Genomic DNA, 25,395 nt, shown 5'->3' on the forward strand with positions numbered 1-25,395 from the left:
CGCACCTGTAATCCCAGCTACTCAGGAGGCTGAGGCAAGAGAATCGCTTGAGCCCGGGAGGCGGAGGTTGCCGTGAGTCCAGATGTCGCCACTGCACTCCAGCCTGGGCAACAGAGTGAGACTCCGTCTCAAACAAACAAACAAACAAAATATCGGTGAAGCTCTCATCTGAAACCACAGAAGCTGGGGGAAGTGTCACCACATTTTTCATGTGCTGAAAGACAAGAACTGTCAACCCTGAATCCAATAGCTGGTGAAACGATTCTTCAGGAATAAAGGGGAAATAAAGACGTTCTCACACAAAGGAAGACTCAGAGAATTTGCTGCACACAGACCTATCCTTAAACAATGGCTAAAGGAAACTCTCTAAATATGAAGAATGGTAACAGAAGAAGGACAGGACCTTCAGAAAGGAAAGAACAATGTAATGGGTAAAAATAGAAGTAAACATCAATTCTTTTCCACCTCATGAATTTTTTCATTATATTTTATGGTTGAAGCACCATCTGATGTGCTGTAAAATGTATATAGAAGAAATGCTTCAGACAATTATATTTCAAAAGTGGGGAAGGTGAAGGGACCAAATAGAAGTAAGTTTTCTACATGTCACTTGAAATGATAAAGCACTGACACCAATAGGTTGTGATACGTTGTAAATCCATATCTCTATCTCTATCTCTATCTTTATTTCTGTATCTATCTACCCATCTATCCTGAGAACAACCACTAAGAAAATTATACAAAGCAATATGTGATCAAATGGACCTCTAAAAAATGTTCAATTAACCCACAGGAAGGCAAGTAAAACAATATTAGAGGAAGAAGAAACAGAAGGAACAAACAGAAAACAAATAATAAAATGAGAGATATGGGAGATTTAATCCCTAACATGTTAATAATTACTTTAAAGATAATTTAAAAGTAATAATTACTAAAGGTCAGAGATTGGCAGAGTATATTTCTTTTCCTTTTTTTTTAAGTGACCCAACCATAAGCTATCTAAAAGAAACTCGCTTCAAACATAATGACATAGGTAGGTTGAAATTGATGGAATAAGAAAGATCATGCAGACATAAATTTTTAAAAGCAGGGGTGACTATATTAATATCAGATAAAGTTGACTTCAGAGGACAAAAGTGGAAATTACGTAATGATAAAAGGATCTATCCATCAAGAAGATGAAGCAATCCTAAATGATATGGATCAAACAACAGAACTTTAAACCTTTAAAATACATGAAGCAAAACCTGACAGGACTGGAAGAAGAAATAGGCAAATTCTCATTTATAGCTAGGGATTTCAACACCTGACTCTCAGTAAGTGGGAGAATTACTAGACAGAAAATTAGCTGGAGTACAGAACTGAATAGCACCATCAACCAACAGATCCAATTGACATTTACAGAACATTGCATTCAACAACAGCAGAATACACATTCTTTTTAAGAACTCATAGAATATTCAACAAGATAGTCCACAGCAGGGTTATAAAACAAATCTTAACAAATTTAAAATAATTGAAATCATACAGAGTATAGTTTCTGATCATGATGCAATCAAACTAGAAATCAATAACAGGAAGGCAACAGGAAAATCTACAAACACTTGGAAATTAAATAACACACTTCTAAATTATACATAGGTTAAAGATGAAGTCTGAAAGGAAACTTAAAAAATACCTACTGAATGAAAATGAAAACACAATATATCAAAATTTGTGGGAGGCAGTCAACTCAGTGCTAAGAGGCAAATTTATAGCACTAAAATATGTTAGAAAATAGAAAAGATTGCAAATCAGTCATCTAAGTTTCTACTTCAAGAAACTTGAAAAATAAGAGCAAAATAAATCCAAAGCAAGCGGAATAGTCTAAAGGATAAAAAGCATATGATCCTATCAATTGATGCAGAAAAACCATTTGACAAAGTCCTACACCTATTCATGATAAAAACTGTCACTACATTAGGAATGGAGCAGAACTTCCTCAACCTCATAAAGGGCAACTACAAAACATTTATAACTAATATTATACTTCATGGTGAAAGATTGAATACTTTCTCGATTGGGAAGGCAAGGATGCCTGCTTTCTTACCATGCGCATTTAATATAGTATTGGAAGTTTGAGCCGCTAGGAAGTTCTAGGAATTGCCACGTAATAAGGCAAGAAAAAGAAAGAAAAATCATATAGATTAGAAAAGAAGAAACACAACTGTCTTTATTGGCATATTACATGATTACCTGTGTAGAAAATCCAAGCAATCTACAGCAGAATGCCTAGAAATAATTGAATTCAGTAAGGTCACAGGATACAAAATCAACACATAAAAAAATCAATTATATTTTCATACACTGATAAAATAAGTAGAAACTGCAATAAAGCTGTAATACCATTTATAATTCCTTCAAAGAAAATGAAATACTGGGCTGGGCATGGTGGCTCACGCCTGTAATCCCAGCACTTCGGGAGGCTGAGGTGGGCGGATCACGAGGTCAAGAGATTGAGACCATTCTGGCCAACATGGTGAAACTCTGTCTCTACTAAAAATACAGAAATTAGTTGGGCGTGGTGGCAGGCGCCTGTAATCCCAGCTACTCAGGAGGCTGAGGCAGGAGAATCACTTGAACCCGGGAAGTTGCAGTGAGCCGAGATCGCGCCACTGCACTCCAGCCTGGTGACAGAGCAAGACTCCGTCTCAAAACAAAACAAAACGAAAATGAAATACTGAGGTATAAATCTAACAAAACATGTACAGAATCTGTGTGATAAAACTACAAAATGTTGATTAAAGAAATAAAAAATCTAAAGATTGGGGAGACATACTGAGTTTACAGATTGGAAAACTCAACATTGCAAAGATGTCAACTCTCCCTAAATTTATATATAATTTTAATGCAATTTCTGTCAAAATTTCCATAGGGTTTTTTGATAGACATACATAAACTTATTTAATAATATGTATGGAAAGGGAAAGATCCTAGAATATCCGAAACAATTTTGAAAAAGAAGAATAAAGTGTTTTAAGGCTTACTGTATAGCTACAGTAATTGAGCACTGTGGTATTAGAGGAATAGACATACATACAAACCAATGGAAGAGAATAGACAACCCAGAAATAGATCCATGTAAATATGCCCAAATATTTTTTGCCAAAGAAACAAAAGCAATTCAATGGAGAAACAATAGCCTTTCAATAAGTGGTGCTGGAGCAATTCAACATCCATAGCCAGAAAAAATTTAAAAAAGCATCTTGACCTAAACCTCACACTTTACGCAAAAATTTACCCAAAATGGATCATAGTTTTGGGTAAAACTATAAAATTTCTACAAGGAAAAAGCAGGAGAAAGTCTTTGGGACCTAGGACCAGGAAAAGAGTTCTGATACTTGACACCACATGCACAATCCAGGAAAGGAAAATTTGATTAAAAGGACTTCATTAAAATTAAAAGCTTTTGCTCTACAAAAGAGCTTCTTAAGAGGATGAAAAAAAAACCCCCACCAAATTATAGACTGTGAGAAAATCTCTGCAAATCACATATCTGACAAAGGACTTGTGTCTAGAATACATAAAGAACTCTCAAACCTCAACATTACAAGTCAAATAGTCCAATTTGAAAATAGGCAAAACATATGAACAAGTATTTTATTGAAGAGGATACACAAGTGGCAAATGAGCACAGGAAAAGATGTTCAACATTATCAGCCATTAGAGAAATGCAAATTAAAACAATGAGCTATTACTACACACCTATCAGAAAGGATAAAACAAAAAATGGTGATGACACCATCAGGATGCTAAGAAATTGGATCATGCATACATTGCTGATAGGAATGTAAATGGTACAGCCACTCTAAAAAACAGTTCGGTAGTTCCTTTTAAAACTAAAAGTAGAAGACTCAGAGTAGCCAAAGCTATCCTAAGCAAAAAGAACAAAACCAGAGGAATCACATTACCTGACTTCAAGTTACACTACAGAGCTATAGTAACCAAAACAGCATGGTACTGGCATAGAAACAGACACAAAGACCAATGTGACAGAATAGAGAACCCAGAAACAAATCCACACATCTACAGTTAACTCATTTTCAACAAAGATGCCAAGAACATATACTGGGGAAAAGACAGTCTCTTCAATAAATGGTGCTGGGAAAACTGGATATCCATATGCAGGAGAATAAAACTAGACGCCTATCTTTTACCCATATATAAAAATGAAATCAAAATGGATTAAAGACAAATCTAAGACCTCAAACTGTGAAACTACTGCAAGAAAACATTGTGGAAAATCTCCAGACATTGGTCTGGGCAAAAATGTCTTGAGTACTATCCTACAAGCATAGGCCACCAAAGCAAAAATGGACAAATGGGATCACATCAAGTTAAAAAGCTTCTGCACAACAAAGGATACAATCAACAAAGTGAAGAGATAACCCACGGAATGGGAGAAAATATTAATATTTGCAAACTACCCTTCTGACAAAGGATTAATAACCAGAATATATAAGAAGCTCAAACAACTCTATAGAAAAAAAATTTAATAATCCAATCAAAAGATAGGCAAAAGATTTGAATAGACGTTTCTCAAAAGAAGACATACAAATGGCAAACAAGCATATGAAAAGGTGCTCAATGTCATTGATCATCAGAGAAATGCAAATCAAAACTACAATGAAATATTATGTCACCCCAGTTAAAATAACTTATATAAAAAAGACAGGCAATAACAAATGCTGGCAAGAATGTGGAGAATAGGGAATCCTTGTACACTGTTGGCAGGAATGTAAATTAGTACAACCACTATGGAAAACAGTTTGGAGATTCCTCAGAAAACTAAAAATTGAGCTGCCATATGATCCAGAAATCTCATTACTGGGTGTATACCCAAAAGAAATAAAATCAGTATATCAAAGAGATATCCGCACTCTTACATTTTTTACAGCACTGTTTACAATAGCTAAGATTTGAAAGCAACTTGTGTCCATCAACAGATGAATGGATAAAGAAAATGTGATACATATACACAATGGTGTACTATTCAGCCATAAAAAAGAATGAAATCTAGTCAATTGCAACAACATGGATGGAAGTGGAAATCATTATGTTATGTGAAATATGCCAGGCACAGAAAGACAAACATGGCATGTTCTCATTTATTTGTGGGATTTAAATATCAAAACAATTGAACTCATGGACATAGAAAGTAGAAAGATGGTTACCAGATCCTCGGAAGGGTAATGAGGGGCTGTAGGGGGCGGAGGTGGAGATGGTTAGTGGGTACCAAAAAATAGAATGATGGCCGGGCGAGGTGGCTCATGTCTGTAATCTCAGCATTTTGGGAGGCCGAGGTGGATGGATCACTTAAGGTCAGGAGTTTGAGACCAGCCTGGCCAACAAGGTGAAACCCTATCTCTACTAAAAATACAAAAATCAGCAGGACGCGGTGGCAGGCGCCTGAAACCCCAGCTACTCAGGAGGCTGAGGAAGCCTGGGCGACAGAGCAAGACTCTATCTCCAAAAAAAAAAAAAGAGTAAGACCTACTATTCCTACTATTTGATAGCACAACAGGGTGACTATAGTTAATAATAACTTATCTTAATTGTACATTTTAAAATAAGAGTGTAACTGGATTGTTTGTAACTCAATGTATAAATGCTTGAGAGGATGGATACCTCATTCTTTTTTTTTGAAAGGGAGTCTCACTCTGTTGCCCAGGCTGGAGTGCAGTGGTGTGATCCTGGCTCACTGCAACCTCCACCTCCTACCTCCACCTCCTGGGTTCAAGCGATTCTCCTGTCTCATCCTCCCGAGTAGCTGGGACTACAGGCGCATGCCACCAAGCCCAGCTAATTTTTGTATTTTTAGTAGAGACAAGGTTTCACCATGTTGGCAGGGATGGTCTCAATCTCTTGACCTTATGATCTGCCCACTTCAGCCTCCCAAAGTGCTGGGATTACAGGCATGAGCCACCGTGCCCAGCAGGATACCCCATTCTTCATGATGTTCTTATTTCACATTGTATGCCCTTATCAAGCCATCTAATGTACCCCATACATATAGACGCCTACTATGTACCCACAAAATTAAAAAATTAAAAAAAAATTAAAAAAAAAACCCTAAAAATGGACTTACCATGTGACCTAGCAATTGCACTCTTAGGCATGTATCTCAAAGAAATAAACATTTCTTTTCATGCAGAAACTTATGTTTGAATGTTTATAGTAGCTTTATTCATAATAATCTCAAACTGGAAACTATCCAAATGCCCTTCAAAAGTTGAATGGTTAAACAAATTGTAGTTCATTCATACCATGGAATACTACTCAGCAACAAAAAGGAATGAACTATTTATATACACAACAGCATGGATGAGCCTCAAAGATATTATGCTTAATGAAAAAAGCCCATCTCAGATGGATACATGTTGCATAATTCCATGTATATAACATCTGTGAAATAACATAGAGATGGAGAACAGACCAGTGCTTGTCAGGGGTTAGGGATATAGGGGTGAAGGTGGATGTGGCTATGAAGAGATAGCATGAGGGAGTTTTAGGGGACAGTACGGTTAAGAGTCTTTATTGTGGTAGTACTTGAAGCTACATATGTGATAAAACTGCATAGAGCTATGCAGACACATACACACACACAGATGATTGCATTTATAACTGGTGAGATCTGAGTAAGCTCTATGGTTTATATCAATGTTAACTTCCTGGTTTTGCCAGTGTATCTTGGTTATGTAAGACATTAGCACTTACATGCTAATGTAAGGAGGAGACTGAGTGAGGGGTGCATGGGACCTCCTTGTACATTTTTAAAAATTTCCTGTACAATTCTTAGAATCTAATAATCTGCACGGAGGGAGGCCCAAGAGCCCTGCCACCGGGGCCCACCTGGCTCCCACTCCTGGCTCTGCCCTCTGCTCGCTGCTGCGCCTCCAGCTACCTTCTCTGTTCCCAAACCTCTGCTTCCCCCGGCCTCTCTGCTGCTTCTCTCCTGTTGTCTCATCCTTTGAAACCCCCTCCTATTGCAATATATTAGAATCTATAATTATTTCAAAATAAAATGTTTAAAAAATATGTGCATGGTTAATATCAACACATCAACCTTTGTAAGTCTCTTCTAGTTAGTTGATCAGCCAATCAACAGTATCCATTGAGTATGTCCATGAGATGGGCTTAGCTGTAGAGAATTAAAAAAGAAGAGAATCAAATCAAAATAACCCAAATCACTGCGATGTAGCAGTCCCGGGAGTGAAGGAGCCTATAGTCCCAGTAATGGCACCCAGGCAGGCACACTGAAGGGACCAACCCACAAGTGACTTTCCAACACTCCAAATCCAGAGATTCATTTTGAGACAGAGAAGCTGAAGAAATGAAAGGAAGGGGATTTCACAGAATGAGACAACAAGAGACAGGCAGCAGAGGGGCCGGGGGAAACGGAGGTGTGGGAAAAGAAGAGAGAGCCTGAGGCACAGCAGTGATCAGAGGGCAGAGCCAGGAATGGGAGCCAGGTGGGACCAGGTGACAGTGCTCTTGGGACTCCCTACCTGCACGAAGGCTCCCAGGATTTTCCGGGCTTCCTGGTAGAGCTTCTCTCCGTCCCACTGAGGGTTGAGTCTCTTTAGTTCTCTGGCCAGCCGGTTATGCTCACGGAGAAAGAGGGTGTGGGATGTGGCCAGCAGAATATGCTCTGAGGCTCGAGAATCTCCTGAAAGCCCAGAAGGCAGGAAGGTAGATTCTCCCTAACAGCCCCAGGACCCAGTAACCTGCACAAAGAAATGATAGTGCCCCACAGGACACCCCCCACCATCAACAAGCCCTCCTTCCCATCAGGTGAAGAGGGATGGGGAGGGGGTACTGAATCATAGGTTTGACTCTCAGTTCTATATACACACTTTTTAGCTGTGTGACCTTGGACAAGTTACTTAACACTTCTGAGCCTCGGTCTCCTTACCTATGAAAATGAGAATAAAGCCTATCACAGCACTGTGACAAAGGCTAGTGGTGATAAACTACACAGTCACATTTTGCTAATTATAACCCAACTGCCTTCTAGGAAGGGGGGCTTCGAATGAATGAGGAGCTTTTTACTTCACAGAGCAAATTTGAAGGTTTTAGGGATGCGGGTTTGATGTGAGGAGCTGGGGTAGGGCTGAGTTCCTCTGGGTAATAAAGGGAGAATAATCTGGAGATGGGGGTCTATAGTGGGAGGGAGAGAGGAGTAAGGATGGGGGAGCAGTTAAATGGCCAAAGACCAGGTGTCTCATAAGGGGATAAGGGACTTCTCCCTGTGCCCTCTAATCTTAGGGGAGTCTATCTATCTATCATCTATCTATCTATCTATCTATCTATCTATCTATCTATCATCTATCTATCTATCTATCATCTATCTATCTATCTATCTATCTATCTATCTATCTATCATCTATCTAGACAGTCTTTCTCTGTTGCCCAGGCTGAAGTGCAATGGCATTATCTTGGCTAACTGCACCCTCAACCTCCTGGGCTCAATTGATCCTCCTGCTTCAGCCTCCAGAGTAGCTGGGACTACAGGCATGTGCCACCACGTGTTGCTAGTTTTTAAATTTTTCGTAGAAACAGGGGCTTGCTATGTTGCCCAGGCTGGTCTCGAACTTGTGGCCTCAAGCAATCCTCCCACCTAAGCCTCCCAAAGTGTTGGGATTACAAGCGTGAGCCACTGCACCAGGCCAGGAAAGTCTATTTAAAATTGCAAATTCTTGGTGTGAGTGCATATTTTTATGACAAACAAAAAAGAACTCAGTTTTGTGTCTGGATTGATGTGGGGTATATGTGAACACAAAATCCAAAAGAGCTATAAAGGTATCTTGGCCTATGAGCTGGCCTTCTGCAATGTCAGGGTGGCCAGGGGGTTTGTCCAAAGAGAGAGGATGTTGGAGGGTGGGATGGCCTCTAGAAGCCGGAGACAGAGAGGACCAGGAGGGCACCTGGAATGAATAGAATTGGCAGGGCTTTGGTCGTGCACAGGCTGAATGGAGTGGGGATTTTGTCCCCAGGTTATAAAAAGCTTTAAAAATATACATTCCTCTTCATCTGGAACTTCCTCTTCTGGGAAATTATCTTAATAAATGTATTAAAAATGAGAACAAAGATTTATCAATGAAGATGTTCATTACCTAAACGACAGCAACAAAACACAGGAAAACTGGAAATAACTAAATTCCCCCAAGTAGGGTTGAGAAAATAAATGATGGTAATATGTGTCATGAAATACCAGGCAGCCATTAAAAATCATGTCATAGAAGAACAGTTAATGGCATGGAGTAGATTAAGTGAAGACGTCAGGTTTTGGAGCATTATTTATAGTAAGACCTGATTATGTAAAACAATGTAGAACTGTATCTGTGACAGAAAAAATACTGGAAAATAAGCATGAAAATGTTAATGATGATTATTGGTGGGTAGTGGGATTGTGTGAATTTTCTTTTCCTTTTCTTTTATTTTCTTTCTTTCTTTCTTTTTTTTTTTTTTTTTTTTTGAGATGGAGTCTTGCTCTGTTGCCCAGGCTGGAGTGCAGTGGCATGATCTCAGCTCACTGCAACCTCCGCCTCCTGGGTTCAGGTGATTCTTCTACCTCAGCCTCCCGAGTAGCTGGGACTACAGGGGTGTGCCACCACGCCCGGCTAATTTTTTGTATTTTTAGAAGAGACGGGGTTTCACCATGTTAGCCAGGATGGTCTCGATCTCCTGACCTCATGATCTGCCAGTCTCGGCCTCCCAAAGTGCTGGGATTACAGGCGTGAGCCACCATGCCTGGCACTTTCTTTTTATTTTCTTTGTTACTTTTCTGGACTTCCTGATTTTGTTTTACAGTGAACATATGTTCTTGAATTCTTTATTCATCTGGGCCCTTCTGCTAGTCCTGGACCAGTGCTAGGGACAGCGATGGCTGAGTGTGCGTTTTTCCAGAAAGATGACAAGAAGGGGGCAGTGGTAAAGCTTCCCTGGATAATCCCCTTGTCCTTGGGCCCTTCTGTTCCCAGGCTAGACTCACCTGCCAGGAAGCAGGGCACACGGGCAGTGGTGTTGATGAACTCACAGGGGCTTGGCTTCTTGCTGTCATAGGGCAGGTAGGGTAGTCCATGGTCTGAGACCTCCTGGTTGACAGCCATGAGCCCCAGGGGGCTGCTGAGGTTGCGGAGACGGCTGGCCAGGCTTGGCTCGGAGCTGTACACAAAGCTGGCATCCAGGAAGGAGGTCAGAGCGTTGATCTGCTCTCGGGCCAGAGACTTGTAGGGTGGAGTGGGGCAGACGAACCCGGCTCGGAAGAAAGGCATGCATTTCCCTTGAGTCCTCGCCTTGGGGTCATTGGGTGGGAACTGCAGAGAGAGTGGGCATAAGTGACTGGGCAGGGGTGGAACAGCTGGGCCCTGGCAACCTCTCCCCAGGGCAAGTCTGGATGCAAAGATGCTGATGGCGCCCTCCTGGGACCCTGGTACCAGACACTGACCCCAGACACTTCTTGCTGACATTACACACCCTGGGTTCATAATATCCTGAAGTTCATTACATCCTGTTGTGTGAAAGAGCTGAGGGTAATCATTCAGTCCTCACAGTGAGGGCTCCAAATTTCTGGTGGGGAGGGAGTCCTGAGCTCCCTGGACAGGAAAGCAGGACACGAGGTGGGAACAGGTTTGTTAATAATTACTACTAACGACAGCTGCCATGTATTTATTTTGGACTTACCATGTGCCAGGAATTATGCATACTTTAACTCATCTCAGTCCTCAAAAAAAACCCTGTAAGGTGGACAATTCAGTTCCATTTTATAGATGAGAAAACTGGGGCTCAGAAAAGTTAAGTAAGTTGCCTAAGAACTTATACACTGGAAGGGAAAGATGTAGGATTCAGATCATTGGCTTCATTCCACAGTTTATGCTCTTTATAACACAGCACATAGCCTCGATTTATTCTTTGAGTAAATAAATGACTCTCCAACTGTAATACCCATGAATAATAAGAAAAGATGCATTGCTGCAAGCTCCTCTCCCTTCTGGATGGAAATCCCTACAAATCCCTGCTGCTCACTTGGATTCATCCAGGTTTCAGGTCCTTCTGAGTGGAGTTGAAGTCATCCTCCACAATGATGTACAGCAGTATAAACTTTATCATGTATAAAATGAATCTCTGGTGATCTTGGTAAAAATGTAGAATCTATTTCCTAACATCTTGGGTGAGACTTGAGATTTTGCATTTCTTTTTTTTTTTCTTTTTTGAATTGGAGTCTCTCTCTGTTGCCCAGGCTGGAGTGCAGTGGTGTGATCTCGGCTCACTGCAACCTCCGCCTCCCAGGTTCAAGCGGTTCTCCTGCCTCAACCTCCTGAGTAGCTGGGACCACAGGCATGTGCCACCTCGCCAGGCTAATTTTTGTATTTTTAGTAGAGATGAGGTTTCACCATGTTGGCCAGGCTGGTCTCAAACTCTTGACCTCAGGTGATCTGTCCACCTCAGCTTCCCCAAGTGCTGGGATTATAGGCATGAGCCACCTTGCCCAACTGAGATTTTACATTTCTAATAAGCTCCCAGGTGTTACCAATGCTGCTGGGTCGGGAATGTAGACAACCTTCTCCAGTGTTCCCATTCTGCTATCAGTAGTTTACTTGTCCAATTCCCACACTGGCCCTTTGTTCTTGAGAGCAGGTGCAGTGTCCTGTTCACTTTGGAATCCTCAGCGCTTAGTGTACTGCCTGGTATGGGGTAGTCAATGTCTATTTACTGAATAAACGGATGAGTGAATGAATGGACACGTGAGGCATGGGAAACTACCAAATCAGTATCCAAGATCTATCCAGAGATCCTAGCTGATGAGCTGGGAATGTCTGCTACATCAGGGTGGGCAGGGGGCTAGTCAGAGACGCCCAGCTGCAGGGCCCTACCATAATGGGGAAGCAGTTGTCTCCCTGGATACAGTACTCATCACACTGGGCTTTGGAGTACTCGCTACTCCCCAGCTCGGTGTCAGGGGCAAAGTCCAGGTCGTGATCCACAATCTGACCCCACTGCATGAAGAGCAGGGACCTGTTTTGGTCCAGAACACCCTCCTCATTCAGATAGCCAACAATCTTGTTAGATACCTCCCGGGCCTACAGATGGAGAAAGAAGGGGAGGGCAGATTAGAGGAAAAAGATCAGATGCAACTACAGCTTATTAACTACCTACCATGTTACAAGTACACTTAATCCCTACAAGGAGTTTGTGAGGTGGGTGGCATTAGCCTATTCTGTAAAGGGGGAGATTGAATCCTGGACAGGTGAAGTCAGTTCTCCAAGGTCCTGCCGCTACAAAGGGATAGGGATGGGATTGAACCCAGATCTGTATGACTTGATGACTTGCCAGGCCAGTGCCCTTTCCACTAAGAGAGGGAAAACAAAGGACAGGCTGCCTCTGAAATGCGAGCTATGGAGGTGCCAGGTGTCCAGGAATAGGAGAGGGGCTCTGGGTAGGGGCTGCCAGCTCGATAAGGCCAACAAATAGGACCTTCAGGCAAACAACAGCTGATGCACTCCAGGGGCGGGGGCTGGGGTAAGCGCGAGCGGGATGGGGCAGCGAGGCCATCTGCCCGGGAGACCCCAGGGTATCTGGCCTGCGGCGGCCGGGACGTGACGACCACGTGGCCGGGCTCCGGGCTCCGGGCTCTGCTGCCCTCTAGCGGAAGGTGGGGGTCTGTGCAGATCTCCATCGCAGCACCCCTGCTGCCCCCACCGATCCCTCCTCCTCCGTTCCCTGCGTGTTTGGGTACTGCATCCCGTCCCCTTTGGCTTCCATCCTTCACCGCCGCCCTGCCTGCCCTCACCAGCGGGAGAGGGAAGCCGTTGCGCGTCTTCCCCGGCGTCCAGCCGAAGGGCAGGGAGAGCCCGTCCTCGTACTCCGCGGGCAGCCAGCGCGCCAGAGCCCTGTTGGCGGCGCCCAGCGCAGGCTTCCTCCTGAAACCAGCACGATCCTCGCTGAGCTTCGGCAGGCCGGCTCCGGGGCTCCAAAGCCCAGGACCCCATGGGGGAAGGAGCCTCTGCTCGAGGCAGAGGAGACGCAGAGAAGGGGGCCTCTCAAATGTGGGGTCTCTGAGCTGTCCCCACCCCCTGAAGGCGCGGGGCTCCCCCCGCCCCGGGGAAAGGTGCCGCTTCCAGAGACACATAGTGGGCTGGCGGGAGAGGGCTGGAGACGCGCGATCTTGAGAAGGTGGTGAAGGTGGGAACGCCAGCCCAGGTGGGCAAGACAGTGGCAGATCTGCCTGGAGTGCCCAAGGGACAAAGGCCTGGGCGGGGCGGGGTGGCTGGAAGGGTCGGCCCCCACACCCCAAGCCCCGCCACCTGTTGTTGCAGTCTCCCGTAATGGTGCGGTAAGGGCTGCACGGGTCGCATCTCACCACGGGAGCAGGAGCACCACAGCCCACCTCCAGAGACAGTGAAGTCAGGTCCAGGCTGGGATCTGAAACAGAAGGGACCCCAAAGGGACTGAGTTCTTTCTCCATTCACAGGCACCCGTGGGAGGCAGGAAATGGAGACCAGAGGTGAACCTGCATGTTTTGGAATGCATTCCATTCTAAGTAAGCGTTTCTCAAGTGGTTTCTCAATTAATCTGACAGCACATTAAGGTAATACATTTTATTCCCATTTTACAAGGAAGAAAATGAGAACACAATGTTCAAGAGACTTGCCCAAGGCCACATAGAGTAACTGGGAATGTCCCCAGAATTGCCAGTAATTCCTGGTATACCAGGTCCAGATTCATTTAAATTGACAGATCTTTCTTTTAGAATGGAAATACCCCGGGAGGTTAAGCATATGTTAGTATGAGTTAGTGTGATAAGACTGCTTTCTTCTAAAGCTTCGTTTACATCTGAAGTACCAAGCAAGCAGGGACATAGCTAGGACAAAGGTTGGGAAGGGACAGGTAATTTTTCAGTGAGGGGCAAGTGTTGTGGGAGGAGTGACAGAGTAGGGGGGCTTTAGGCATCAGAGTGTTCAGTGTGGGCACAGAGTGGAGAGAGATGCCCACTTCTGAACACATACCCTCATCCACCCTGGCGTCTGCAAGGACAGGGAGGTGAGGGAATCTGGCTCATGGGGACTTCTTCAGGGGGGCCATCTCTGAAAGGTGGCAGGATTTCAGCTCTCAGAACCTTTTGGATTTCAGAGGTCAAAGTGCTTCCTACTTCTTACCTTGTCCCAGTTTCCTTCTTTTGGAGCTTTGGAATTTGCCCGACTCCAGGGCCAGGTATCCCCCCTCACTTGATGTTTTCCCAGGGAGAACCTGCAGCCTTTTCCTCCTGTCAGGACCAAACCCCTTCCTCATGAGCCTCTGTGGGCTGTGGCATTTGGTTGGGGGTGAGAGTGGAGGGGATGGAGGAGGCCATGACCAAGCCATCAGTTAAGTTCATTTACTGATAGCTCCATCTTACCCAGAACAGATGGAAATCTTAGCTCCTGTGACATTTTCCCAGTAAATCCCCCTGACACACATGGCTTAAATGTCCCCTCTACTAGAGGAAGTGGTGACACTGTGATTTAGGACAAGGAACCCATGTTTATTGACTTTAGCACTTCCTTTGGGCAGAGGCCAAAGGACGGTGTTATACAAAGAGCGCCAATGTCTCCTCACTTGGAGTCGGCAATGTGAGCTTGCTAGGTCTCAGTTTCTTCCTCTGCAAAAACAGCATTGCCCTAGCTGTCCTCTAAGCCCCTCCTTGCTCTGCCAGTCTCGTCTGCGGGTCTAAGAAGGGAGACACAGGAGTGTTCCTCTGAGTGGATAGCTCTCGACAGGAAGTGCAGCTTTGGGTGGCCTCTGCTTTCTCCTGTGGGGAGATGACCCCTTCCTGCCACAGAGGGCTGGTGGGTTTTCTGTACCTGTGACATTGGTCAAGGACACCTTCTGCCTCAGTCTCTTTAAAGACTCCTCCCACACCTGTCCGTTGCGGATGGCTGTGCGCGTCCGGCCTTTGGCATGCTTGAGGTATTCTGAGAGCTGTCGGCTGGTGGGAGTCTCAGAGCTCATGGCAGTCTTCAGCCTACAGTGGAGGGAGATGGGGATCATGGCCTGGACCCTGTAGGAAGGGGGCTGGGGGCCGCTGGAGGGGTGGGAGGGGTGTGTGTACAACATGGCCTCATAACCCAGGCTGCTGCACTGTCCAATACAGCAGCCACTAACCACATGTGGCTATTTAAATTGAAACTTATTAAAATTAAAATTAAAAATTCAGTTCTTCAGCAGCACTAGGCACACCTCAAGTGCTCAATAGCCAGGTGTGGTTAGTGATGACAATGTTGGACAGTGCAGATATAGAACATTTCATCATTCTAGAAAGTTATCTTGGACCCTGCTAGCCTAAAGTGGGCTTAGAGCTGGACAGACACAGGGGTGGATTTGGGTTCCACCAGGATTGGTTTAATTATATGACCTCTGAGTGACTTCCCCTCATTTATGAATTGAGAATCACAATTTTCTCCCATCAGAGACTTCTGTATGGACTTTGGGATAGACTGACTGGGATTGGCTCCTGACTGCCACTTTCTAGTTGTGTGCCCTTGAGGCAAATTACTTAAGCTCTTTGTACTCAGTTTCCTTATCGGTATGATGAAAATAATGATAGTAACCTTAGGTTGAACCATGTTGTTTCATCATTTTTGACCTAGAAAACAGCTGTTTTCTACAGTTCGATTCAGCACTTCCTAGGATTTTGGGGAGGAATGAATGTAGGGCCCCCAGAGCTGCATCTGCACAGAGCACACACTCGCATGTGTGAGCATCACTGTCTCCATCAGCCGGGTCCCAGAGGGGCTGCTGCAAGGTATTTTAGAGTCCCCACCTCACACCATGAACAAAGGCAGGCAGGCCGCTGGGCCTCCCTGGGCTTAGCCTGTAAGGTCCCATCCAAGGTTCCAGATGTTCCTTCCTTTCCCGCCCCGCCCTAGGCTCTGCATGCTTCCTCTGCCTGAACACAGATTCACCAGGGACTCACCTCCTGCTCTGCCCTGGGGCTGGGCTCTGTTGGGGGCAGGCAGGGTCTTGGAAGGACCTCTTTGCCGTCTCCACAGTCTCCACCCCAGTCCCAGCCGTCATCCTCTCCCATCTAGACAGCTCTTACTTCCACTCCTGTCCTCTTCTCATTCGTTCTCCACAGGGCTGCTGGAGTGATCTTTTTAGCATAAAAATCAGACCATGCCACCGCTGATTCAAGTGTTCTAATGGCTTACCCTGGGGCGACACACCTCTCTGCTCTCACCTTATGCGTGATCCTCCTTGTCTTCTGCCTCCACTGGCCTTCCTTTTCCTGAGCACCCACGGTCTTTCCTGCCTCAGACCCTATGCTGTTGCAGTGCCTGGAATGCCACCCCCATGCCCTCTGCCTGGGTGGCTCCTTCCCATTCTCCAACAGGCTTCCCTGATCCCTGTGCCTAGAGTGGCATCCCTTGCCTTGTTTATTTCCTTCATTTTCCTTATCATAAATTGTGAGTCACTGCACTGTGTGTGTACTTGGGTAACAGAATGTTTAAGTGTGACTCGTTCTGTCTCTGTGAGGCCCCTGAGTCCAAGGACTCAGCGGGGAAGGGCTCCTCCACATTTCAAAGCAGGGCGCTGGTTGGCCTGTGCAGGACTTGCAAAGGAGGTGTATGAACACCGGTTTTGTGGCTTTTATGCTGTCCCCCATCTTGAGGCTATAAAGAGATTGAATTTGAGGAGGGAGAGAGAATTTTCCTTTGGAGACATTTGCAGAAATACTGGGCACTTCCCTCCCAGCACCACGGGGATCCTCCTTTGCTAGTTTAATTCTAGGGAGAAAGGGCTTAGGAGGAGGGCTTGACTGTGTGTCCTGGAGTCATGGCTGGGGTTTGACACCTGCCTGAAGAGCAGTGTCCTGAGAGCACAGAGAGAGGGGCGGAATCTGGAATCTGCACTGCCTCAACAGCAGGGCGAAGCTGCTAGTCTTCTGGAGGCTGCTTAAAAGGGACCTGCCCCAAGACAGGGTGGGGAGGGGTGAAGGAGTGGGCCCAATGCTCCCAGGCAGAGAGGGTTAGAGCTGGGAGCCACTGGCCAGAGAATTTTCCAGATCACAGAGTTGGCAGCAGAATCTCTCTCTGAAACTAGGAAAGCACCCAAGGGGAGAGAGAGAGAGAGCTTCCTTGAGGACTGAGCTGTTCAGGGGATGTAGACTCACCACCCCTTTTTCCTTCCTCCCTCAGCTTAACCCCCAAGGAGCAGAAACCCAGGCTGGAAAGGAGGAGCCCCAAAAAGAGGGAGAAGGAGACTGCACTCTCTTTTCCCGCCAGAGGCCTCAAGCAGTTCTGAGCTGAAGGAAGAGAGCAGGTCTGGCTTTATCTTCTTATGCTGACACTTTAATTCCTGAGATAATCCTGGTCTGGGGACAAGAAGTGTCCAGAGCGTGTTTTATCATCTAAGTCACCAAAAAAGTTATCTGACGGCTTGAGAGTTCATTCAAGGGCTGAGGAGGAGTGAGTGGAGGCCCAGGTCCAGTGTAAAGGGACAGCGAGAGGAAAGAATAAGGTTACTTTTTTTCTCAATGTCTGCCCTCTCTCTAGAGTGTGCATTTCCTGAGGGAAGGTGCCCACGTTGCCCCTGTACAGGATTGGAGGGCAGTTGACTCTACTGGTGCCCTGTGGGCCCTGGGCTCTTCCCCTTGCTGCCACGGGTGCATCTGCTACAGGCTCACTCCAGTAACCTTGTTGGGTGCCTGCTTCTGAGCCACTGGAGTGGCCTGGCTGGGGGTGCCCGGGAATTCCACAGGTGTGCCGCAACACCTCTCAGCCACCTGCAAGCCTGCAGCCATGTCTGACGGATGTGGGCAGATGAGGGCTCTGCTCCCTCGCTCCAAGATGGGACAGGCTCTGAGGAGCAACTTCTGCTCTAGGTCTCCCTGTGGGGTCAGGCTGAGGCTAGACCTGAAGCCACTTTATTTGTCTAACCTCCCCCTTCACTTCTCCTGCTTCTTTACCCCATCACAGTTTCCTTGTGAGCATTCCCCTAATACGCCACCTGCACCTGAATGCAGGGCTCGGATTCGGCTTCTGGTGGACCTCGCTGAATCAATCAATATCAGCTGGATGAATGAAGAACTTTTACTGAGAGGCTTTCTGGGACTCTGGAATGCATGGCCCAAGGAAACATTGGGCCAAGTGGAAGAAAGTCCTTCTAGGGTTAGATTAGATGTCCTCTTTCAGGTGATGTACAGGCTGAAGACTTTAGGAATTGTGGGCTATTGCTCCTACTTGTCATGTACTTGGAGGGCTAGGAGGATGGAAGGGTAAGTTTTATCATTGTTTGCCTCATTGGCTCATCCGGGCTGGCCTAGATGTGCTTATCATGAACAGGAAGCCTGTGAAGGGAAGTGTGTGTGTGTGTGTGTGTGTGTGTGTGTGTGTGTCTCACGTACCTGGTTCGGGAGTCCAGGAAGGCCTTGTTGACTTGGACCTTGGCCTGACTCACAGTATCGGAGATGGCAGAGGTTCTGGTAGTCTGTGCTTGGGGTTGGAGTGGGGAGCAGGAAGTAGGATGTCAGACACCACTCCTTTGCGATGTCTTCTGCTTTTGTCTCCCTCTTTCTCAGCCATTACCCCCACCCCTCAAATCTGGGCAGGCAAGAGATCAAGATTAGGAAAGTTTCATAAGAGTCCTTAAGGGGAAAAAGCACAGAATGGGAAGAATACTCTTGGATCTTAAACAAGATGTCAAAATTGCTCTTTGAGATCTCACTAGAATGCCCAGAGATGGGATGAAGAGGGAGTGTGGCCACTCAGGGTGGCTTGGGCTACTGGACTGTGGGGGTTTTTCTGGTTCCTGGTGAGATGGTCTCATGGACTATCTCAAGTTCATCAAAGAGGACCCACTGATCACCAGGACCCTGACGTAGAGAAGGGGATGGCATGAGAGTAATGGTGGGATTCCCTGTTACCTCTTGTATTGGGGTCTGGAGCATGGAGGACAGGATCTGTTTTCTCAACAAGGAGAGTGTAGTGGGTTAAATAATGGCCCTCCCAAAATTCACATCTGCATGGAACCTCAGAATGTGACCTCAGAATGTGACCTTATTTGGAAGGAGGGTCTTTGTAGATGTTATGAATTAAAATGAGGTCATGCTGCCTTAGCATTGGCCCTAAATCCAATAAATGGTGGTTTTATGAGAAGAGGAGAGGACACACAAAGAAAAAGGCCATGCAAAGACTGAGGCAGAGATTGGAGTGTTGCAGCTACAAGCCAGGGAACACCAAGGACACCAGGGCCACCAGAAGCTGGAAGAGGAAAGGAAGCATTCTTCCCTAGAGCCTTCAGAGGGAGCACAGCCCTGCCAACACCTTGATTTTGGACTTCTATCCTCCCGGACTGTGAGAGAATACATTTCTGTTGTGTTAGGCCATCCAGTTGGTGTGCTTTGTGACAGCAGCCCCCAGAAAACCTGTAAAGGGAGACACTCACCTCTTGTGGCAGATGCTGCAGCCTGAAGCAAGACGAGGGAAGCCAGGAGGGCTGGGAGATGGAGAAGGACCCTCATCACTGAAACGAGAGGGAGGATCACACTATGAGCCTCTCTAGAGCCCAAGTGGGAGGGTTTGAATCACAGAAAGCAGAGAAAGCCCAAGGAGCGCCAGACACCCTAACATTGGAACAGGAAATGAGAAACCACATTAATGAATGAAGCATCTACCATATACACAGGCCCGTGCTAGGTACTGGGAGAGACGGAAAGAGGAGAAGCCATGGTGGAAGAGAAAGAACTCAGGCTTCAGGATCTAAAGCCCTGAGTTATCATTCTGCATTTGCTCCAAATAGCCCTGTGACCTTGGGCAGGTTACTTAACATCTCTGGGGTCCTGGCTTGCTATGGGAGGAGGTGGGACCAAGTGATCCAGAATGTTCAATTCTGCCCTGACAGCCTGTGGTCCGGAGATGCTGTACCTGTCTTGTCACAGGTGTGAGAAACGCTGTTGCCAAGGCTGGAGCCTGCCTTTGAGTTCCCCTCCCTCCTTCCCTCCAGGATGCATTGCTCCCTGCAAGCCAGTTTCCTCTGGTCCAGCCCCAGGGGAGAATGCCTGAGAGGCAGACACTCAGCACCTCCCTTCGGAAACGTGGCAGGGGCTTCCCCTTCCCTCAAAGTGCCAACTTGATGGCAATACTGAAAGAAAGTTATGACAAAGCTCAGAGCTCCCCTGAGCCCATAGCTGTGCCCCAGGATGCCTGGAAAGATTCCAGCTCATGGATTAACCCCTTCGCCATGAGCTTTAACTCTAAACGCAAGTCTTTGGACTGAAATTTGTGCAGCTTTGTTTTCTGATGAGGGTCTTCATTGGGCTTAGTGGAGCAGACCCCATACATCTTCTGAGGAGATTCTGGCTCCAGCCCAGGGAGGCAGCCACAGCGTGCAGATGGAATGATTGCGTGTTTAGACCATGGTCCTGAGAGGCTCCTCAGCTTTCACAAGAGTGCCTGGGCTCTCCCTGCAGCACAGCATTCACTGGTGGAATCCAGAAGCACACCAGTGAGAGCAGCCTCAGGTTGCCCCCCAGCCATGTCTCCCCAAGGCTCAGCTCCCAGAGAGAAATCGTAGTTCTGGAGCTTTGCCTGACAGACCTCCCCGCCTGTCTTGCAGACCCTCTCCAAATCATCTCCCCTTGGAACAGGCCAGACCAGGAGAACTCTGTATCTGGATCAGGTCATTTCAGCCTCCTTCACCCCTGCCCGCCTCCAATTTTTCCCTCTGCCCTTTTGTGGTCCCCCTAATAATTTGTATCTTGTTGTACGTTTTGTCAGCTAACTCTAGAGAAAGGGCAAGGCATGAATAAATACCTCTCTGGCCAAGATTCTCTCTGTTACTTCCCCCCACCCCAAGATGAGTTCTCAAACAGCTTGACCTCTCAGTGGGCTCTTGTCCTTACACTTGCATGGCCCCAAGGAGGAAGAGAGTCTGTGACCTCCTATCCCTCTGTCACCATACTTTGCAACTTCAGGGGACCCATTGCAGGGTTCATTGGGTTAGCAGAAATCTGCCCTTCAGACAAACAGAGATTATGGTTTTGGAGGAAAAGGTATCATTGACTTTAAAAAACAAACTATGGTAAAAAAACATGGCCAGGTGTGGTGGCTCATGCCTGTAATCCCAGCACTTTGGGAGGCTGAGGCAGGCAGATCACTTGAGGTCAGGGGTTGGAGACCAGTCTGGCCAACATGGTAAAACACTGTCTCTACTAAAAATACAAGAATTAGCCAGGCGTGGTGGCAGACACCAGCAATTCCAGCTACTCGGGAGACTGAGGCAGGAGAATCGCTGGAACCTGGGAGGTGGAGGTTGCAGTGAGCCAAGATTGCACCACTACACTCCAGCCTGGGCGACAGAGTGAGACTCTGTCTCAAAGAAAAAAAGAAGAAAAGAAAAGAACAACAACAACAAAAATCCACATAGCATAAAATTTAGCATCCTAGTCATTTAAACTCTACAGTACTGTAATGTTAGGTATATTCACATGTTGCACAATGGATCTCTAGAACATTTTCATCCTGTAAAAACTGAAACCCTATACCCATTGAACACCAACCCCCTATTTCCCCTTCCCGCCAGCTCCTGGCAACCACCATATCATTGATTTTTTTAAAGAGGGCTGTGGGCACAAGCATTCATTATATCATTCTTTGAATGACTAATGCATTTCATAATAAATGACAAACACAAAGTAAAAAGTTAGTCCATTTTTTTAAAAGACATCATCTGAGACAGACTGAGGAAGACAAAATCATAGAAGAAGACATGAAAGTTGAGAAATTTGAACGGGAAACAATACTTAAATACTCAATTCTCCTCTCCTCTTCTTTGGGACCCCCTTCATGCTCTCCTCACTGGAGAGTGGAGGAGGGGGTACTTCAAGGCCAGAGATAAATTATTTTCCCATGTCTTGGGCAGTGTTCCTGGTGGGTGTGAAGGAAGGGTGTGAACAAAAATCAGAGCCAGGTAAATACATGGTCATGTCACTGAAAAGGGGGTGTGCAAAAAGATTCTAGAGGGACACTGTCTGCAGCCAGAACCACACAGGGCAAGAGGCCATGGGGCTTTAGAGTGTAAGAGGCCAACAAGAGGCTTCTGTGATGTGTAGATATTTATCCACATTCTTATCAACATGGTGAGTGCAGAAACCATTTCCCAAGCCCTTCGGTTTGCAGCAAAGCCTGGAGCCTTCCCTGGGACATGAAGCACTATCTGGAGACAGAGCCACAGCCTTTGCCCCTCAAATGCCAGGCTGGTCCACAATCCCATGCCTCTACTCATGCTCTTCCCTATACAATACACTCTCTGCCTAATAAACTCCTATTCTTCCTTCAAAACCCAGACCAAATGCCACCTCCTCTGTGAAGTTTACCAGTTTTCTCCAGGAAAAGTTACATCGTTCCTTTTTCTGTCCTACCACAATATTTCATCCATATCTCATATTACTGTCTTCACATCTGTTTCCCCTATCAGACCACAAACTCCTCAAGGGCTCCATATTATTTATTTGTTTTTCCAGGACCTAAGCATGTCAATACATAGTAGGTGTTGGGTGCATGCTGAATGAATAAAACTCCTAGAGCAGAGAGGTTCAGCATCTGGAGGTCGCAGAGGGAGAGGGCAGAGATGGTCTCTTGGCAAGCCTCTCACACTGTAATGTGCCTACTAATCACTAGGAATTGTGGTAAATGCAGATTCTGACTCAGAAGGTCATAGAAGGGGCCTGAAAGTCTGCACTTCCAGTAAGCTCCAGGTGATGATGATGTTGCTGGTCTGCAGACCACACTCTGAGTACCAAGGCCTTCCAGACTTTGGTTCTCAATGTGGCTGTGCAGTCACCGAGGAGATAGGGGGAAGGCCTGAGAAGGGATGAAGTCAGTGAGATTCTCTTCCATGACTGTAAACAGCCCTGTGGAGGGTGGTGGAGTGAGCCAATAGGAAAGCCATAATTCTTGCCCCATCACCCGCAGGAACACTCTCTTGATCTTTTGAGTGACTCCAAGATCAGGATGAGAATGAAGAGATAGCTCTTATCAAGCCCTCTAGAGCAGAAATAATCTACTTCAACCAAATGATTTGAGGCACACAATTGCATTAAAAAAATATGATTTAACCACCCCATTCTCCCAAAATGAAGCCTGCCTACTACTGCTGCATACAGGTCACACACCTGCTTGAGAGCCAGGTGTCCACGGGGCACTTAAGACAGCTAGGACTAGACATTGAGGGCAAACTAGACGGTCGGATCTGCTGCAGATGGCAGGCATGAGATGCTGGAAATGAGATGAAGACCTGACAGCTCCGGCTTAGGGAACCCCTTAAAACACTGCAAAATCTCCACTACAGTGGAGAGGCCAGATTTCATCACACTGTCTCAAGAACAGCACAGGGAGCACCATTCTGTCACTGTTTTCCGCCAAATTCCTGTGTGACTCTGGACACATTAAATTGCTTAGGTCTCAGTTCCTAAACAAGGTGGGTAAGAGAGGTCTATGGTACCTTCCAGCCCTAAGAGTTTATGATTCTCTGACATAGTTTTCAGATACAGAAAAGGCTTTTTCCCCCACGGTGGTGGGGGGAGGCTTAATTACATTCTCTCTTATACCAAACAAGGGGAGTGTGCCATGGGGTGGCTAAAGCTGGCACCAGAAAGTGCCTGATAGAGACAAGTCCAAATCCAGTGTTAAGCTTTCTGAGAAGACGTTAGGAAATTCCATCATCAACTTTGCAGAAACCAGGAAAGATGAAAGTGGACGAGTCTTACCTGCCCAGTGCCTTGTCTTTTCACGGCAGCCAGGGAGTTGCTCTGCTTGGAGGAGCTGGTCTTTTATACCTTCCAGCAAGAATTTATTTCTGGGAAAGGCCCAGAAGGAAAGATTTTGATGTGGCTTGGAGGAGACGCTGAGGCTTAGCAGGAAAGACCGTGTGACTCCGGGCAGATGCACCGGGAAACTGTAGAATGGCAGGGATTGGTTGATGCAATACCACTGACTGTGGGTGAAGCAACTCCTCTTTCCATTTTCCAGCTTAAATGCGTGATCCTGATCTAGTCCTGGAAGGCAAAAACTGCACGCCCTGAGCACATTTGTCCCTCTTAAGCTCCTAATGGGATCCGAATAGCTCTTAGAATTATGAACAATTATTAGATTGGTGCAAAAGTAATTGCAAAAACTGCATTTACTTTTGCACCTAGCTAAATGGTTCTCCTCCCCATTCATATATTTGCTGCCCTTTGATCCCTCCCTTACTTTCCACCCAATTTACTGTGGAATCCAGTGGATTCATCTTTTGGATTTAAAGTGATTAATAAACATTAATTTTTTTTGGTCAAAATTTCAAAATACTTTTGGCCACCAAGTGGTGAGAAGAGCCTTAAGCTTTCATTAGGATAGTGGGTTGCAGTCCCTGCCTCTGCCATTGTATGGCTCTAGGCAAGTCACTTCACCTTCTGGTGTCTCAAATTTTCTAGTATTGAAATCAATGGTTGTTTTTGGTGATTATTATGATTCTATGACTTCATGCCTTCTATAGGGTGACCCATTAAAAAAACTCCAGTATCTGGGAGGCCGAGGTGGGTGGATCACTTGAGGTCAGGAGTTGGAGACCAGCCCAGCCAACGTGGTGAAACCCCGTCTCTACTAAAAACACAAAAATTAACCAGGCATGGCGGTGCATACCTGTAATCCCAGCTACCTGGGAGGCTGAGGTGGGAGAATCACTTGAACCTGGGAGGCAGGGGTTGCAGTGAGCCAAGATCATGCCATTGCACTCCAGCCTGGGTGACAGGACGAGACTCTGTCTCAACAAAACAAAACAAAAGAAAACAAAACAAAACCACCACTATCCTATAAATTATTGGCCTAAAGCTCAAGTATAATGTTACATACCTTTCCTACCTCAATGACTTTGGAAATTCAAGTTCATTAGATTCATACAAGAAGGAAAAAGGAAGATTCCGAGAAAACAAAATTTCATGAAAGTATATTTTACAGACAGACAATTTAAAACATAATAAGCCTCTTTATGAAATTATACTTTGAGTTGAAAATACTCTGGGAGCAACTGTCAGAAATTTATCAACCCCAAACCAGACTTCTTGGTTCGCCTTCAAAAAATGATATTTCCTTTCTCTAGGTGATGGAATATATCTAAAAACTACTTCTCTCATGATGAATCCAGGCAAATAAGCTGGGCATCTCGGAAGAAGGCAGCTGTCTGGGAGAGGTGAATGAGACATCAGGCTCTTCTCGTTTTCTTTGAAACACATTTCAGCTCCTTAGCCAAGCATTGTTTTTCTGTGTCTGACCATTCCCTGAACTTTGGCACATGTTTCTCAAGGTTCTTGCCTCTGAGTTTTATGCGTAATATGTTCAG

At 45.8% G+C, this 25,395-nt stretch overlaps 1 protein-coding gene and 1 long non-coding RNA gene across 3 annotated transcripts in view; one reads left to right on the plus strand and one right to left on the minus strand.

The window, feature by feature from the left end:
* The window catches only part of LPO (lactoperoxidase), a 48,173-nt gene that overhangs the window by 5,901 nt on the left and 16,877 nt on the right, over positions 1-25,395 (minus strand). The window contains exons 2-9 of the mRNA XM_054535654.2: positions 19,465-19,542; positions 18,425-18,512; positions 14,883-15,043; positions 13,347-13,464; positions 12,833-12,962; positions 11,916-12,122; positions 10,034-10,358; positions 7,548-7,708 (exon numbers count right to left, since the gene is read on the minus strand). Of these exons, the coding sequence (XP_054391629.2) occupies positions 7,548-7,708; positions 10,034-10,358; positions 11,916-12,122; positions 12,833-12,962; positions 13,347-13,464; positions 14,883-15,043; positions 18,425-18,512; positions 19,465-19,542 (1,268 nt within the window). The remainder of the gene's footprint in view (positions 1-7,547; positions 7,709-10,033; positions 10,359-11,915; positions 12,123-12,832; positions 12,963-13,346; positions 13,465-14,882; positions 15,044-18,424; positions 18,513-19,464; positions 19,543-25,395) is intronic.
* On the plus strand, positions 12,652-21,648 carry LOC129051089 (uncharacterized). 2 transcript variants are annotated; one of them, XR_008515131.2, is made up of 4 exons: positions 12,652-13,150; positions 13,514-13,582; positions 17,217-17,340; positions 17,997-21,648. It is a non-coding gene; the product is annotated as an uncharacterized LOC129051089 (long non-coding RNA). The 2 variants fall into 2 exon arrangements; XR_010137959.1 differs by having other exon boundaries at positions 12,652-13,630.

The sequence above is a fragment of the Pongo abelii genome, chromosome 19 (assembly GCF_028885655.2).
Source record: "Pongo abelii isolate AG06213 chromosome 19, NHGRI_mPonAbe1-v2.0_pri, whole genome shotgun sequence".
NCBI classification, from domain to species: Eukaryota; Metazoa; Chordata; class Mammalia; order Primates; family Hominidae; genus Pongo; species Pongo abelii.